This window comes from Abrus precatorius, unplaced genomic scaffold (assembly GCF_003935025.1).
Source record: "Abrus precatorius isolate BTA unplaced genomic scaffold, Abrus_2018 Scaffold3, whole genome shotgun sequence".
NCBI lineage: Eukaryota > Viridiplantae > Streptophyta > Magnoliopsida > Fabales > Fabaceae > Abrus > Abrus precatorius.
In genome coordinates, this window is record NW_020874373.1 from 11593564 (window position 1) to 11608841 (window position 15278).

Here is a 15278-nt window from a genome sequence, read left to right on the forward strand (position 1 = left end):
TGAAAGAATTATAATTTGAAAGTTTCAGATCAAATTATATTATTAGGAAAGATAGCAATAGATGAAAGAAATAAGTTTATTATATCCATGAATTTAACTTCTTAAGTTGGCAAAACATATAAAATAAAAGTTAATGGTGTATGTAAACTTGTTTGAACAAAAATGTATTGGAAATTATACTCATTCCATGAATTAATACTTTTTCCACTTTACATAAATCAAAATTTATGATGTCATTCGCTATCATCAAATTTGCCACCCTTCCTACTAGTAATGTGATCTAAAATTGCAATGCTTTCAAGCCTAAATATTGCGGTGATTCTTAAAGATTTCCTACTTAAGATTTTTTTGTGTGTGTGTGTATATTCCTATTTAAGTTTGATTTTAAGAAATTTTTTAATATTTTTACAAGATAAAAAAAAATTATTGAAAGGGGTGCAGATGATATACTCCAATCCATGCAAAACCCAAATACAAACAAAATCATATTTTGTTTGTAGGAAATTAGGATGAGTGAGATTGGATTAATAGAAATTAACCATGCTTTTATGCCGCATTAGATTTCTCTAAAAAAATCCTAAAACTACATACAAGTATATGCATACATAGAGATTTCTTTCAATCCGCGAAAATTAAACTAGTTAAAGTCGAAAGATTTCGAGTAATATTTCTTCGTCAAATTGCTTTCGAGACAAAGTCATATTTGTTTCACACCTCATAAAAGAATATGTAAGATGAATGTAAATAAATAAATAAAAAAATAAGATAAATACGGGCAAAATGTAATAAAAAATAAAAGGAATGCAAAAAGAAAATCCAATGATAAAAAAAAAATAGGGTTTTTCAATCAGCAAATATAATAAAAATTTTCAAAGATAAATAAATCAAAGTCATATAAATCAAGTTCTAAACAAATTAGATTTTATGAAAAAATTATAAACTTTAATCCAAATAACACAAGCTAATCTATTTATATATAATAAATAAATTTAAATCTTCATTTCTAAGAGTATAATATTTTTTTTATGTATATTTTTATTTTTATGTAGCCAATGTCTTTTTGTTTTATGATATATCTTTTAAGTTTTTGCATCAAATCAACAATCTTTCTTTAATTTTTTATTTAATTTTTTCATCAATTATAAACTTTCTTTAATTAATATTAAACATAATATGTTATTCTTAACTGACCAATAAAATTAATTTTTTATCAATGAAATTTGAATTGTTTCTCAAAACTAAAAAACTTTGAATAGATTGATCTTTTATTTTAATAAATAATTTATTATAAATTGATGAAAATAATATTATCTTGTTTGCTTTTAATTCATGTTTTAAATATTTGATCTGTATTAAAGAAATATTTAATGTACTGTCTTATAGGTAGTTGCATTATTTCTAATTAATGAATTTATATATATATATATATATATATATATATATTCTACCTACCTTCATTTTTCTCTTTTATATATTTTCCGTTATCTTACTGGATGGCATATTTGTTTATTAACAATCTTTTCAAAACCCAAACATCCACATCTTACAAAAAAAAATTGCAGCTTCATTTTTCGTACTTAATTATTTCTGTTATACTCAACAAATAGAATAGACTCATACTAATAATGGTTTTTCTATTCTTAAATTTAAATAATTTAGTAAAAATATCACCATTACTATATATTCAATGATAGAAATACTTATCTTAAAGAAGAATAAGTATGTTTACAAAAAAAAAGTATATTTTTTGTTCTTAAATACTTATATTAACAAAATTATTTAAAAACTTAAATATATGTTAAGTCTTCATATTTTAGTCAATTATTTTTTAAAATTTTTAATTTTTTATCTTTATAGTTTGACAATTTATTATTTTTAGTCTATTTAATTGACATAATTTAACTAAAAATTTAACAACTTTTTAATGGACTACAGGAGTGATAAAAATTAAAATTAAAATTTATAAAAATATAAGAATTCAAGAAAAAAAGCATTCAAAAGATTAAAACATTAAAAATATGAAAATTTGATTATGAAATACATATTTAAATTATAAATAAATTTATGATATAATATTTTTCATGTACATCTCAAGTAATGTTCCACAAGGTGATGCGCAAAAAGCTCAGATAGCGGCTCTCATCCAAAGACTTCAGATTGTTTGGGAGAAAGACTATACATATACACTTTTGTTAATAGATTCACTAAAAAATGGTAGGATCCCATGTATGCGGCACAAGTTAAATTTTTTTTTAAGATATGTTTTTATACAATTTTATTTTTTATGCATGAAATAAATAAATTAATAAAGTGATTATATAATTAATTTGATATGTTATAGCCAAAATTAAATTTATAAACTCTAAATTTACACATTTAAATAAGTTTTTCTATTAATAATTGAATATTTCATGTTTTGGAGATGGATTTTAGAAACAAAATTTCCATTGCGATTAACATATAAGAATTTATTTTAAAATTAATTACCCACGTTGTTAAAAACTTTTGGAGCTATACAGATTTTTACCATAATTTAATTAAAATTTTACCATGAATACAAATGCATATATGATAACATAATTCATAAAAAGATAAACCGACCAACAGTGACTCATTGGGATTCGATTTCTATTATTAGGAAACAAGCTGAGATTTTAGGTTTGACTATGTGAAAAAAAAAATAGATCTTCAGTACTAATCAATGGCGTTGGGGAGATCTTGTTGAGACAAACAGTAAAGTCTGAGCTTATGGGATTAAAACATGTCTATTTCGCTATAATTGCACCATAAAATGACAACAAAGAGCATCTTTAATATATCTATGTTAATGATAAGAAATGTTTCATTAGGTATTGTACCACAATCAAAATATAAGAGTCAAATATTACTATAAACACGGATTGCTTAAAGTGACTAAATGATTTTCATTTATTCAAGGATCAAAGTATCAATTGTTTCACCACTATTAATGCTCTTAGAGGACGAGCAACTAATTATACTACGTTCGACATACCAAATTTGAAATTTAGATGTGAAAATTATGTAATTTAGAACTACATAAAACTTATATATTTTTTTTAAATAATGTAGCTTATCAAATATCAACGACTTTTCAGTTGAGGCTGGCTACAATTGATCACCCATCACCAGAATTTGGATTCTTTATAACCTAAAATAATATTTTGTAATTTTAGAATCTAAATTAATTAGTTCTTATAATTTTTTAAAATTATTTAATGTATCATTCTTTCTCTAACTAAAATCATAAGTAGACATGAATATCGCTACGGGGAAATCCACGTTGAATTAGAAGTCCACGAGAGAAACAATCCCATTTTACTAGTTAGTTTTATTTTGGGACAAAAAATGTATAGGTTTTCTAGAGCTTATTAAAAATCATTAATTTTATTAAAAAAGATAAATAAAAAAATATTAACATTAGTCTTTAAAATCAATTTTAAATAATTAAAATGAAAAGTTATTGAAATACTTATATATAAAAACATTATAAATATTTTCTAATGAAAAATTATTACTTATCTACTTAATAATAATGTGAAGAAATAATATTAAGAAATTGAAAAAGAAAGAGAAACAGAACAATCAATCAAAGTCACTGCCATCACATACGTAGACACTTTCTCTGCAACATGCAATGCACCTCTGAGAAGGCACATCCACGGGTCAGAAGCACTAGGTTGTACGAATGTATTTGGTGTATTCAAAATGTCAAAAGATAACTTATCATAATCGCATTGCCTCTTCCATTCTGTCCACTCAAATGCCCAATTCGTGTTTGTCCCTGGATATTGCGTGTCATTTATATAATTTTTTAAATATATTATATTTAAAGACGTATAATAAAACTTTGTATGTAATAACTTTTATTAAAAATTATAAGACTTAATGTATCATAACATTTCCTCACAAATATTATACGAAACGATGATTTAAAACTTAATTTGAAATAAATTTTTGCATACAGAAGGGGATTAAGAGTTTATATACATAAAAGTTAAGTGTGCCATAATATAAAGAGTTAGTTCATTATTTTGTTGTTTAAAGTTTATTATTTTTTAAATAATCATAATATATTTCAACATGGTTTAATGATAAAAAAAATTGAATATCATTTGTTTTCCTTTTCTTCGTCAAAATAAACGATAACCATTGCACAATGTAAGATTTTATCGACAACTTTTAAATCATAAATGGAGTTGCTTTCATGTGCAATCATATAAAGTTGTCAGTCATTGTTAATTGCCCTAGTCCTGCAAAGATCAGAGAAGCCAGAAAATTCAAACCGCAATAATGCTAAATCGGGAAATTTCAATCTGCTTTTAGGAAGAAGAGAAAAACTGTTTTCTTCCTCATGAATAAATTAACTTTTATACGTTAACCAAGTACTTGCAGTGAAAAAAAAAACGAAAAGTGAGTTAGAAGCTGAAGCTGTTGCCTTGGTGAGTATTTTTAATATTTTTTTTTATCAATTTTTTAATGTATATTTAATGACATGTAATAAGAATTAACGAGTGTTTAACAAAAATAATAAAACATCAATAAATAGAGTATATTAATAATATTCAATGTTATAATTTTTAATAAAAGTTTATTAGTTTTTATTTCTTAATATGTGTTATTTGATATACATTAGAAAAATATTCATTGGTTTATTTCATTTTCCTTAAATCATGCTATGGTTTCCTCTTTTTTTGTTGTCCAATCTCTATTCATTATTGCAGATGTTGAAATTTTGAGCAAGAACAATGAATGTTGAAGACAAACACAGCAGTTTTGTTTCCAAATATAAGGTGATTGAGTAGGGGCGATTGATGAAAATTTCACCATAAAAACAGCGGAATATAAGCTCTATTATATCATATCAAGTCTCATGTACCCAAAAAGGCTATTGGAAAAATAATCATCAAATCGAATTGAATAATCAAGGATTGTATGACATGAAAAAAAATTTCTGCTAGCTACTTAATGATTCATTTAATTAGTCAATAATAGAAGAGAATCTTTATTTGTTTAAATCATGTTAGCAAGATTTTAAATTAGTTATTTTTCACATATAACAAGTTAAGCAATATATATATATATATATATATATATATATATATATATATATATATATATATTTAACTTTAACTTTTTCCTTTTCTTAATTAACAGCAATATGCATATGTATTCAATTTCATCGATCACACAAGAAAAAAAATAGTGTTTATGAGTCCGTTTAAATTAGTATGTTAATGATAAGAACAGAAATAGGTAAAAATAAATTATGTGCTAATTTAGTCAATTAAAATGACTAATTTGAAATGGAAATAAGTTAAAGAATTAGTATGAAAATTAAAAGCCAAAAGTACCATTTTTAACTAGTTATTATCTTAAATCAAATTATATTCATACGTAAATTCTATGATACACTACCATTTTATTTTATTTTTCTTTTTGAAGGTATACACTACCATTATGTTAAATCAGGTTTTCAAACAAAATAAAATAAAATAATTACGAGATAAAATATTATATATGTCTTTAAAAAAAATATCTAACCTTTATTTTCACGAGGAGGGGAAGATACTTTAGTCATGTTTAAATTTAGAGGCATTGAATCAACCAAAACTAAAGATAATAATATTTTGGCCTAGACCTTAAGTTTAATGAATTGATTCGGATTTTGAGTTAAAAAAATGGTTTGGTCAAATGAGTTATTGCGGTTAGACCTTTTTTTTCTGAGTATTATTTAGGCCCATTTTTACTTTTTTAAAGTAAATTTTGTAAAATTAATAAAATAAACCTTTTTTTTTATATGTCTTGGGCCCTTGATTGAAAATAGTTTTTTCTATATACTCGAGTCTTAGTTGAAAACTTTTACATATATTCCTAACTAGTCTAAGTAAAAAAAATAAAATCATATGGACACTTACATATGTATTTTAAATGTTTATAAATTTACAACTTCATGTGAATACCAATAGATAATTAATTATTTGAGCTAAATTAATTAAAACAAGTCAGATATTATTCAAATAATTGGATAAGAGCCTTGAGTCAGTTTGTATATATTGCTAAATTAGGAGAAGAAAATAAATTGAATAAGATAGTAAATAAAGCTTTATTGATAGTAGCTTAGGAGTTGAGTTAGAACAAATCACTTAAATATATAATATATTTTGGTTGAGTTAGATACTAAAATATTTTGAACGACTAATTGTATCAATTCTTGTTGTCCACCCCTACTCATCAGAAATATGAAAGATGAGGCAGTCAACTCACTGAGCTACAACGGAAACCCACTGCAAATTAGTATAATAAAAGTTGCAAAAAAGAATAAACACTATTTTTTCTTTTTTTGTGTATACCCACACACAATAAAGTTGTCTACAACACAAAAATTATTTGACATCCTAAAACCTTCAACTTCCCCAGATTAGGTTCAAACTTGAGCCCAAGTTTAATGGCCTGAATTTTCATATCCAACCCAAGAAAAGAAACTCTCTCTATCTCTTAGTATCCAGGCCAGGCCCAAGAATATAAACCTATAAATATTTTTTGAAAGATGACAAAAACATTGTCATGCAAATAGTCACTTATAAGTTGACAAACAAAAAATCAATATTAATAGTCAAGCAAATTTTAATATTTTCGTTAGTTTAATTATCTTCTAACACTTAATTTTCAAATTTATTTTTTATTCAATTAATTAAAAAAATTTATAGTTAAATAAAAATTATTTTTGTCGTGTACTATGTAGGATTTCTATTTATATTTTTATCTTACATATGTTTATATAAATTTTAATTTATCTGATGCTAATTTTTGTTTATATAAATAAATTTATAGTATATTATGAATAAAAATTACAAGATAAATATTATTTATATTTCTTTTATTAAAACTTGTATGAACATGATTAGTTGATTAAAATTTATGAGTTAGAAAAAACTGCTTATGTGTGCGCGCGCGTGTAATAAAATATATTTAATTTAAAAAATAGCATTCTTTTTATTGTCATTTATTTAAAAACTTCAGAAAAATAGCTATGACTAATTAAAAATTAATTAGATTGAAAATATAAAAATTCAACAAATATATAAACGAGAGGAATAAATTTTGATAAAATTAAAAAAATAAATTAAACAGAATTTTCTAAATCAAAATTGAGAGAATGACGCATCTCGATTTGAAATATGCATGTCGCTATCGATGATAATGTATTAATTTTTAGAATTTAATGAATAATATAAAATTAAAGACTATATAATAAATATATTGATAATATCTAATAAATAAAATATTCAATTATACAATTTAAAAATATAAAATAATTTATATATATAATTTTATTTTATTATTATAAATAGATATATATTTAATTTGTTATTAAATATTTATAATTAAAATTAATATGTTTATTATTTCATTTTAAAGTTTATATTATCAATTCTTTTGTGACGTCCATCTCGTATTCACCATCATCTTATTACAAAATTCACCGCCTATTCATTATATTGATTACCTTAAATCTTTTAAAATAACTTTCTTATATTTTCTTAATAATCTTCAAAGTAAGTTTAAATGAGAATATTTATTTTTTATTATTATATTAAAAAAAATAAAATATATTAAATATTTTGCATTTAGTAATAAGAAAGATTGGTAGAATACGTCATTGTTCATTTTTTCCTTTTTTGATAAAATCCTCATTTTTTTTTAACTTTTTGTCAGTAGAGATGCTTTGCGTTTCTAGTTTCGTAGAGGGACGGGTTAATTTTGTCCTTATTATTTAGATTTTTCGATCCGTCTATCATAAAAAAGAAAGATTGGTAGAAATAAAAGGGTATGACTAAAATTATTCCTTTCGAAAAGGTTTTATCATTCATTGACTTCTCTTAGGAATAAAAGGGAAGAGACATATAGCACTTTGCAAAGTAAGATCGATTTAATCATTTGCATTACATAATATTCATTTACCCCTAAACCCCCACCTTCCAAGTTGCCTTTTCACCAAACAAAACGTTGGGGGCACAATTAAACTTGCAATGCGTGCATGGTGTGCATCCCAAATATAGATATATACACAGCCTTTTAGGTGTCAAATTTAACATCAGAGCACTGAAGACCGTTTGATCTACATAATCAGACACAACTTTAATTTGATTAGAAAACCCTTTGCCTCTTCTCATATATTGACAAAAGCTTCTCAATTAGAATCTCGGACTCTAATCTATAAGTTTTTTCCACCTGTAGAAAAACAAGTACCACTTCCAATTATTTCTCAAAACCTTGTAACGTATATAAAAATAATAATAACAAATAAAACATTAACAATAGCATAAAAAGGGGAAATATCATAAATGTTATAAAACATACATGGAAATGCAAATTGTAGAAGACCCTCCCTCCAAAGGTTTCAGTAGAAGAAGCGTTTAGCAGAAAGAGCCCATTATTTTCTAAAAAGTGCAAAATTTCAGAGAGTGGAGCCTTATTGTGAACCTCATGAGAAGAAATGTTAAAGGCGGCCTCACTATCGTTTAGTCTACTTGTTGAAACAACAAAACCAGAATCGTAGTGGGTAATTTCCCTTTGAAATTCTTTGATAAATGCATCTCCTTGCTGAGAAATTCTCCATAGAAGCTCCTCTTTTTTCTTCGTTAGTTCTTGCACCTCCTTTTGTAACTCGGGTATGTATTTTAAGACTCGCGAAATTGTTACAGGAATGCTCATTTTCTTCTGCAACGACATTAACATGCATCCAAGGAGATCTCAGTCGATGACAATTAGGTGAAATTTCATTTATTTTGAGGTTTATCTGTACTTGTTTATAATAATAAATATGTCATTTATTTATCATATCATTATTTCAAGTTTTAACATTATGAAGGAAATGGTGATTTTTATAATCATCAATAAAAACATCTTACTTAAAACATAAACCAATTGCCTGCTAAGTATTTTCAAACTACGTGTTTTTTCATCCGCAATGAAAACGTGCACATGTATAAAGGATAAGAAGTGAGACAAGCTAGGACTAACGCGTCCTTGATTGAAGTATTGTGTCATCCCGTTTGCATTGCTGTCAAATAAATATTCCTTATTTGGTTCAAGTTTGAAAATAAACGAAAGAAGATGCTTTTTGGTGGAAGTAAATAATCCTCTTAAAAAATCTTTCTTTTTTTTTGACATACTGGTTTGAATATTGATCCAAGGATAAGCCTAAATTCATAGGAAGTAGGAAAAAACTCGTTTCTACCCCTAAAAAGAAAATGATATATATTTAATTTCTTTTGTTATTAGTAATACTTTCTAATTAAAAATTTTGCTTTAATAAACATCCGTTGACAACAGTCTCTTAGAAACCTTTATTGTACCGATGAATAACCATGCTCAATTCCTTCAAGTTGATGCTTACAGAAGTTTGTAGAGTAAACTCTCGTTTTAATAAAGATCAAATGAATTATACACTAAAGTTTCTATTTTTACAAAATTATCACAGTAGTTCTTTGAGTTATATAAAAAATAACTAAAATAAGAGTTTTATAGTGTCAAACTAATGTCTAACATTTATAATTTTAAATATTAACTCGAGAATTTATTATAAGTTCGGATGAGAGCGTACCGTTTGATCTGCCACTGGAAGAAGTGAACGAAGTGAAGAAATCAAACCATTGATCTTCTTGCGGCGATCACGTTCACTAGCGTTGTGGTTAAGCTTCTTGACCATGGTAGAGTCTGGGGATGGTGAAGTAGACCTTTCAACCTCAACCTGTGGCTGTGGTGAAGAGAATTGATGGGGCAATGAGTCCTCTGAGGACACACTATTTTTATAGAAATAATTCTGATTATGGCTTAAGGGTTCCTCCTCTAAAAGCCATCCCATGGTTGAGAATGCAAGCATGATGATGATTAATTTGTTAATTAGCAGTTATGCTTAGATAATGAGATGATCATTAATATATATATATATATACACAAGCTATTATCCTTTTGTAATGATACATGTTTATATATTTGAATAAGTAAGTGGCCGCTAAAAAATGAATAAAATAATTGTCTTTTTAAATATAAATTCTTCTTTGAGGTAAGAGTTGAGGCAATAAACTATTCAACAAAATACACTTGGATCACTTAGCATCATCATGAAACTATTTTTGCACTTGAGAATTATGTGGGTGCACATGCAAGCGCGTGCCTGCAATATGGCATCAATGTGTTTGTTTGAGTACTAGAGGGTGAGAAAGGTGTGTGAAAACCTAAGTTAACACGACACATTTTTTCCTTTTCTGTTTATATATTTAGATAATGAAAATCGTATATGGTCTCTGTGATACTGCCCAGATATGTATTACAAAATGATGTTTATCAAAAGCATTGATAATATTTTAACAAATGTATAAAAGATTAAATTTTGCTAATAACCTTGTATGTAGTTGTACAAAAGAAAAGGTGGTATCTTCTGAATAGACTCCGAAACGAACCTTTGCCTTGATGATCTGCATAATTAGTACAGTTATTAGTTTCGTGCGCACCGATAATTAAAAGTCACCGAGTGTTTGTTTACTTTCAAATTGAATAATTTCTTTTAATAAAACTAATTTTTAACCATTAAATATAATTAAAATATGTATCTAAATTAATTAATTTGAATTATACCTTTTTATTAGAATGTATATTTTTTATTGAAAAATATGAAAATTGACTTTGTAACTTTAAAGAAAAAGCATATATATATGAAACAAGAAAAGAAACAAATATTATTGTTTTAATTAGTGTCACAGACAATTTTTTTTTTCTCTTTTGACAAGCCTATCTGATTGCCCAGTTTCAAACTTGCATAATTCCTCACACATATTGTTGCTGTATATCTATTTCGATTTCTTTATACATTCATGGTATAATGATGTTAAAAAATATGGTGAACAGCTTTGAAAGTTACGATATGATAAATACATGCATATACACACTAGTAGGTTTTTGTTCCACGAGCAAACAGAGATTTTATGATACGTAAGAGCCTTCTTTTGCTCTGCTATCTATTTTAATTTTCAGTATGGAGCTATGATTTTAGGTGAAAAAAGAGAAGTGGTAGATTTATATAAAAATCAAAAGAAACTACAAATTGAAACTATTGACAATTTACGGTCAATAAACTATATTTGGACTTCCATTAATATATCATGCTTTTAAATTCTAGTTTGGATTATTATTGTAATCAACCGCGATATTATTATTTGAGAAATATTAATAACATATATTTAATTATTAGTTCAAATCTAGTAGAACTTATAAAATTAAGTAAATTATACTTATTTAATAAGTCTCATAAATTTTAATTAATAAAAAAATGTATAAAAAATATGTTAAAGAGAATATCAATATATTAGTTTTCTAATTTGGATGAATCATCACTTGTGTAGTTGTAATTAAACCAATTGTTCAATTGTTGCCTTTTAATTATTCCACGTGCCGATGCATGGTATACACAAGCCTTTAGCTTCCTTGCTTATGGTTTTCACGGGTTTATTAATTTAGCTGGGAATTCCAAAATTTAGTGTAGATTACGAAGTATGATGGTGCGCGACACATTATAGTATTATCCGTAAGTTATATTAGATAGCAACTCATAATAAATAATAACACTATAGTTTTCTACGCTAGACATTTCTGAAGTCAGGAAACAATGCATCGTTTATCCATAGTAAATGTAATAATTCTACTTTTTGTCTTCTCTAACTAACATATAGTTTGAGTCTTCTTACTTTTAAATAATTCTATGATTTTAATTAGAATTTATTAATAATATAAAACTTTTCTATTATTATTTAATTGTTAATTGTCGCATTAAAAAATTATTTAATCATATTATATATAATGTCACTTAGTTAATTTAATATTTGTCTTTAGTCTGTTATCTTAATTTTTATTGTCTCTACAACTTAAAATTTTTAGGTACATCAATTCAACAACATCGAACTAATTAATGAAACAAGTTTATTAAAACAAAAGAACTAATTCTTTTTATTATACTTGAAAATTTATAATAATAATTAATGAAAAATATTCTGAATTTACACGTATAACTAAGGATGAAAATAAATTAAGTAAAAAGTGAAGTGACTTTAACTTGTCACGTAAAATTAGAGTTTAAATTTAAGTTTATGACTTAACATAAGTTAAATTTTTAAATTTAATTTAACTTTTTTAGAAGTCTGACTTAACTCAATAATCTATTTAATAGTCTATTTAACAATAAGACCTTCAAATAACATTGATAATTTAAATTTAACTGGCCAATAAACTAATAACTAATGGCTAGTAAGCTGAAAGACCTATTATTAGTAAAATAGAAAATATAAGATAAGCAATTATATTAAATATTATGTTTAGCAAAAAAAATAAAATATAAATGACTTTACAAATATCATATATCAAAATGACTATATTCAATAACACTATAAAATTTTATATCTCAAATAATTTAAAAAATAACATATCTATATTATGTAATCTCAAATACTAAATAATATAATTATAAAAAATGAGATTAGAACGTATAATTCAACCAACAATTGTCAAAATATTGAATTAGATATCAAATCTTCAACGTGATCACTTTAAGTTTTGTATTCATCTTGAATATTCTAGCAGTATAATTATAATTATTATATTATCAAAAAAATTAAATATTGAACTATGTTATATTATATATATATATATATATATATATCATTTTTTTGGATAATTATATTTATATTAAATTGTTACAAATAAATAAATAAATAAAAATTATAAAATAATATAATTATTTAATTAGGCCGACTCAATAGGTCTAAAAGATTTTTAAAGTTTAAATTTAGCCTCTTTATTTAAATAGATTTTTTTCAAAAGTTTAAACTTAATCTTTTTAATAAATAAGTTGAATTAGATTAGACTTTAAATAAGTTAGGATATAAGTTTTTTTATAGACAATTCTGATCCATTTTCATCCTTATAATTTATACTTTATGTTTTTTATTTAACTGTTGTCACATACTATTTTCTATGTCAATTTTTCTTATAATTTAATTATATACTATTTTTGTTAATGAATTAACTTTTAAATAAAAATTATGCGTGACTAGAGCAAGTTGTACAACAATTGTTTCGATACAGTTATGACTAAATCTACACCAATGTTTTAATGACCTATACCAACAGTTTTTAATGACCTATACTAACATTAAGAGATTATTGACCTAATCGCTAATGTTAATCTATTTCTCTAACACCTTTCACATCAGGAATCCAATTCTCTGTTTACATTTCCATGATTGGACACCCCAAGGGCATTACAAATGGACTTTTTTTACCGTAAAATAACCAAAATAAAATAAAATTCCTCAGATAGATCCTGGGCAATTTTATTACATGAATAGACTTGTTTTTTTTTTTTTTTTTGCTATTTAGAATTCGGTTCCTGGAAACCAATTCTGAGTTAGTTTTTGGTTTTTTTTAATAATAAATAAATATTATTATTTAAATTATATTTATATATTATTATTCTAATAAATATTTATAAATATTTTATTAGTTATATATAATAAAATAAGTTTTATTATTTGGATTTTGTTTTTATTTTTATATTATTTAAAAATAAATAAAAATAGTAATAATATTAATTTTAAATGTTTTTTAAAATTTATTTGATATATTTAAGATAATAAATAATATTTTTATTTTTCTTATTATATTATTTAATATAAATTTATTTTTTGAAAATGATATTAATATTATATTCTAAAATTATATTTTTGGTTATTTAATATTATATATTTATAAAATAAATAAAGTATTAAATAACAACCAATTTATTTATTTATTATGATATATTAAATATTAAAATTTATACATAATTATTTATTTAAAAAAATATGTTATTAATATTAATAAATATAATTAAATAATATTATGTAGATATATTATATATATAATTATATATTGAATATAAATTATAAATACTAAAAATTTAAAAGTTGCAATGACATTCATAAAATTAAAAATGACATTAAGAAAATTTTAAAATAATAACAACAACAACATAAATCAATTGCGGGAACTAAAAGCTTGACCGATGTTTGGACATGTCTTCCTTGTGTGACCAGGAATATGACAATAAGAACAATTTTTTTCCTAACTTTGTTGTTCTTTAATATCCATCTATGTTCTTATCGTACTGGACTTGGGTCGACCCTTTGAAGTTTTTTTCAATTTTGGATTTGGACACAAAGTTGGACCCATGTAAGTTGGCCAATAGTCTTCGTGTCTGAGTTCTCCAAATTGACCTTCGTATACCCTAGAAACTTGTTGTAAGGTATACACAGGAGATATGTAGATGTTAAAGTTGTGGTGTGTGTGTAAGCATGAAGCAATTACATACGAGCATGAGATGTGAACTTTTTGAAACTTGCTACAATCATACCACATTTCATCTAACTGTACTGTAAATCTTCCTACAGGTCAAATTTCTGTCGGATGTTGTATTTCTTCGACTAAAAATCTAGTGCTTGTTCTGTTAAAGGTGATGACTCTATGAGTGTTCGCCTTTGACTGTGCATCTTGATTTGTTTTAGTTGCAACCTCCGAGTACATATGTCCAACATTAATCATTACATCTACTTCCTTGCTTCTATCAATGAAGAACTTATTGCAATGGGTGTATGTTGCCATGACCATGGAGCAAATTGGTAAGTTTCTGCTAGGTTTGTTGTCATGTGTCCCCAGACAGCGTCATCCGTTCTCCCATGCCAGTGTCCATTTTTCTTTTGGGATGTTGTTCAACCATTGTGCAGCTTCAGGATTATTATCTTTTACTATGTTGTAATAGTAAAAGAATCTCGATTCAGTCATCCCATATGCTGGAAACAAGATTACAAATTAAATTAATATAAATAGTTAAGCACTTGTATAAAATATTAATGATAATATACACTATGTAAAAAATTAAAATTACCCATATTGATGACATCTTTCTTCAGTGCAGCATTTTTGAATTGTCGCATGAAGTTTTGTGCAATGTGTCTAATGCAATAGACATGGACAAAATTGTTTTCTGTCTAACCACTTCCATTTCTGAAGTATGCACTTCTTATGGCCTTGTGACGATCTGAAATGAGACACAACCCTTCTTGCGGGGTTACGTACCTCCTTAAGTTTTTCAGAAAAAAGAACCATGCATCGCTAGTTTCACCTTCAACCAAAGTAAAGGCAATGAGAATTATGTTGTTGCGGCC

General features: G+C 25.0%; 1 protein-coding gene across 1 annotated transcript; it reads right to left on the reverse strand.

Moving 5' to 3' along the window:
* Positions 1 to 8169: 8169 nt before the first annotated feature.
* Positions 8170 to 9895, reverse strand: LOC113863727 (transcription factor ORG2-like). The gene is made up of 3 exons (XM_027497404.1): positions 9629 to 9895; positions 8383 to 8742; positions 8170 to 8253 (listed from the first exon to the last, which is right to left on the reverse strand). Exons 1-3 carry the CDS (start codon positions 9887 to 9889, stop codon positions 8170 to 8172), a joined length of 705 nt encoding a protein of 234 aa, XP_027353205.1. The 5' UTR covers positions 9890 to 9895.
* Positions 9896 to 15278: the final 5383 nt, after the last annotated feature.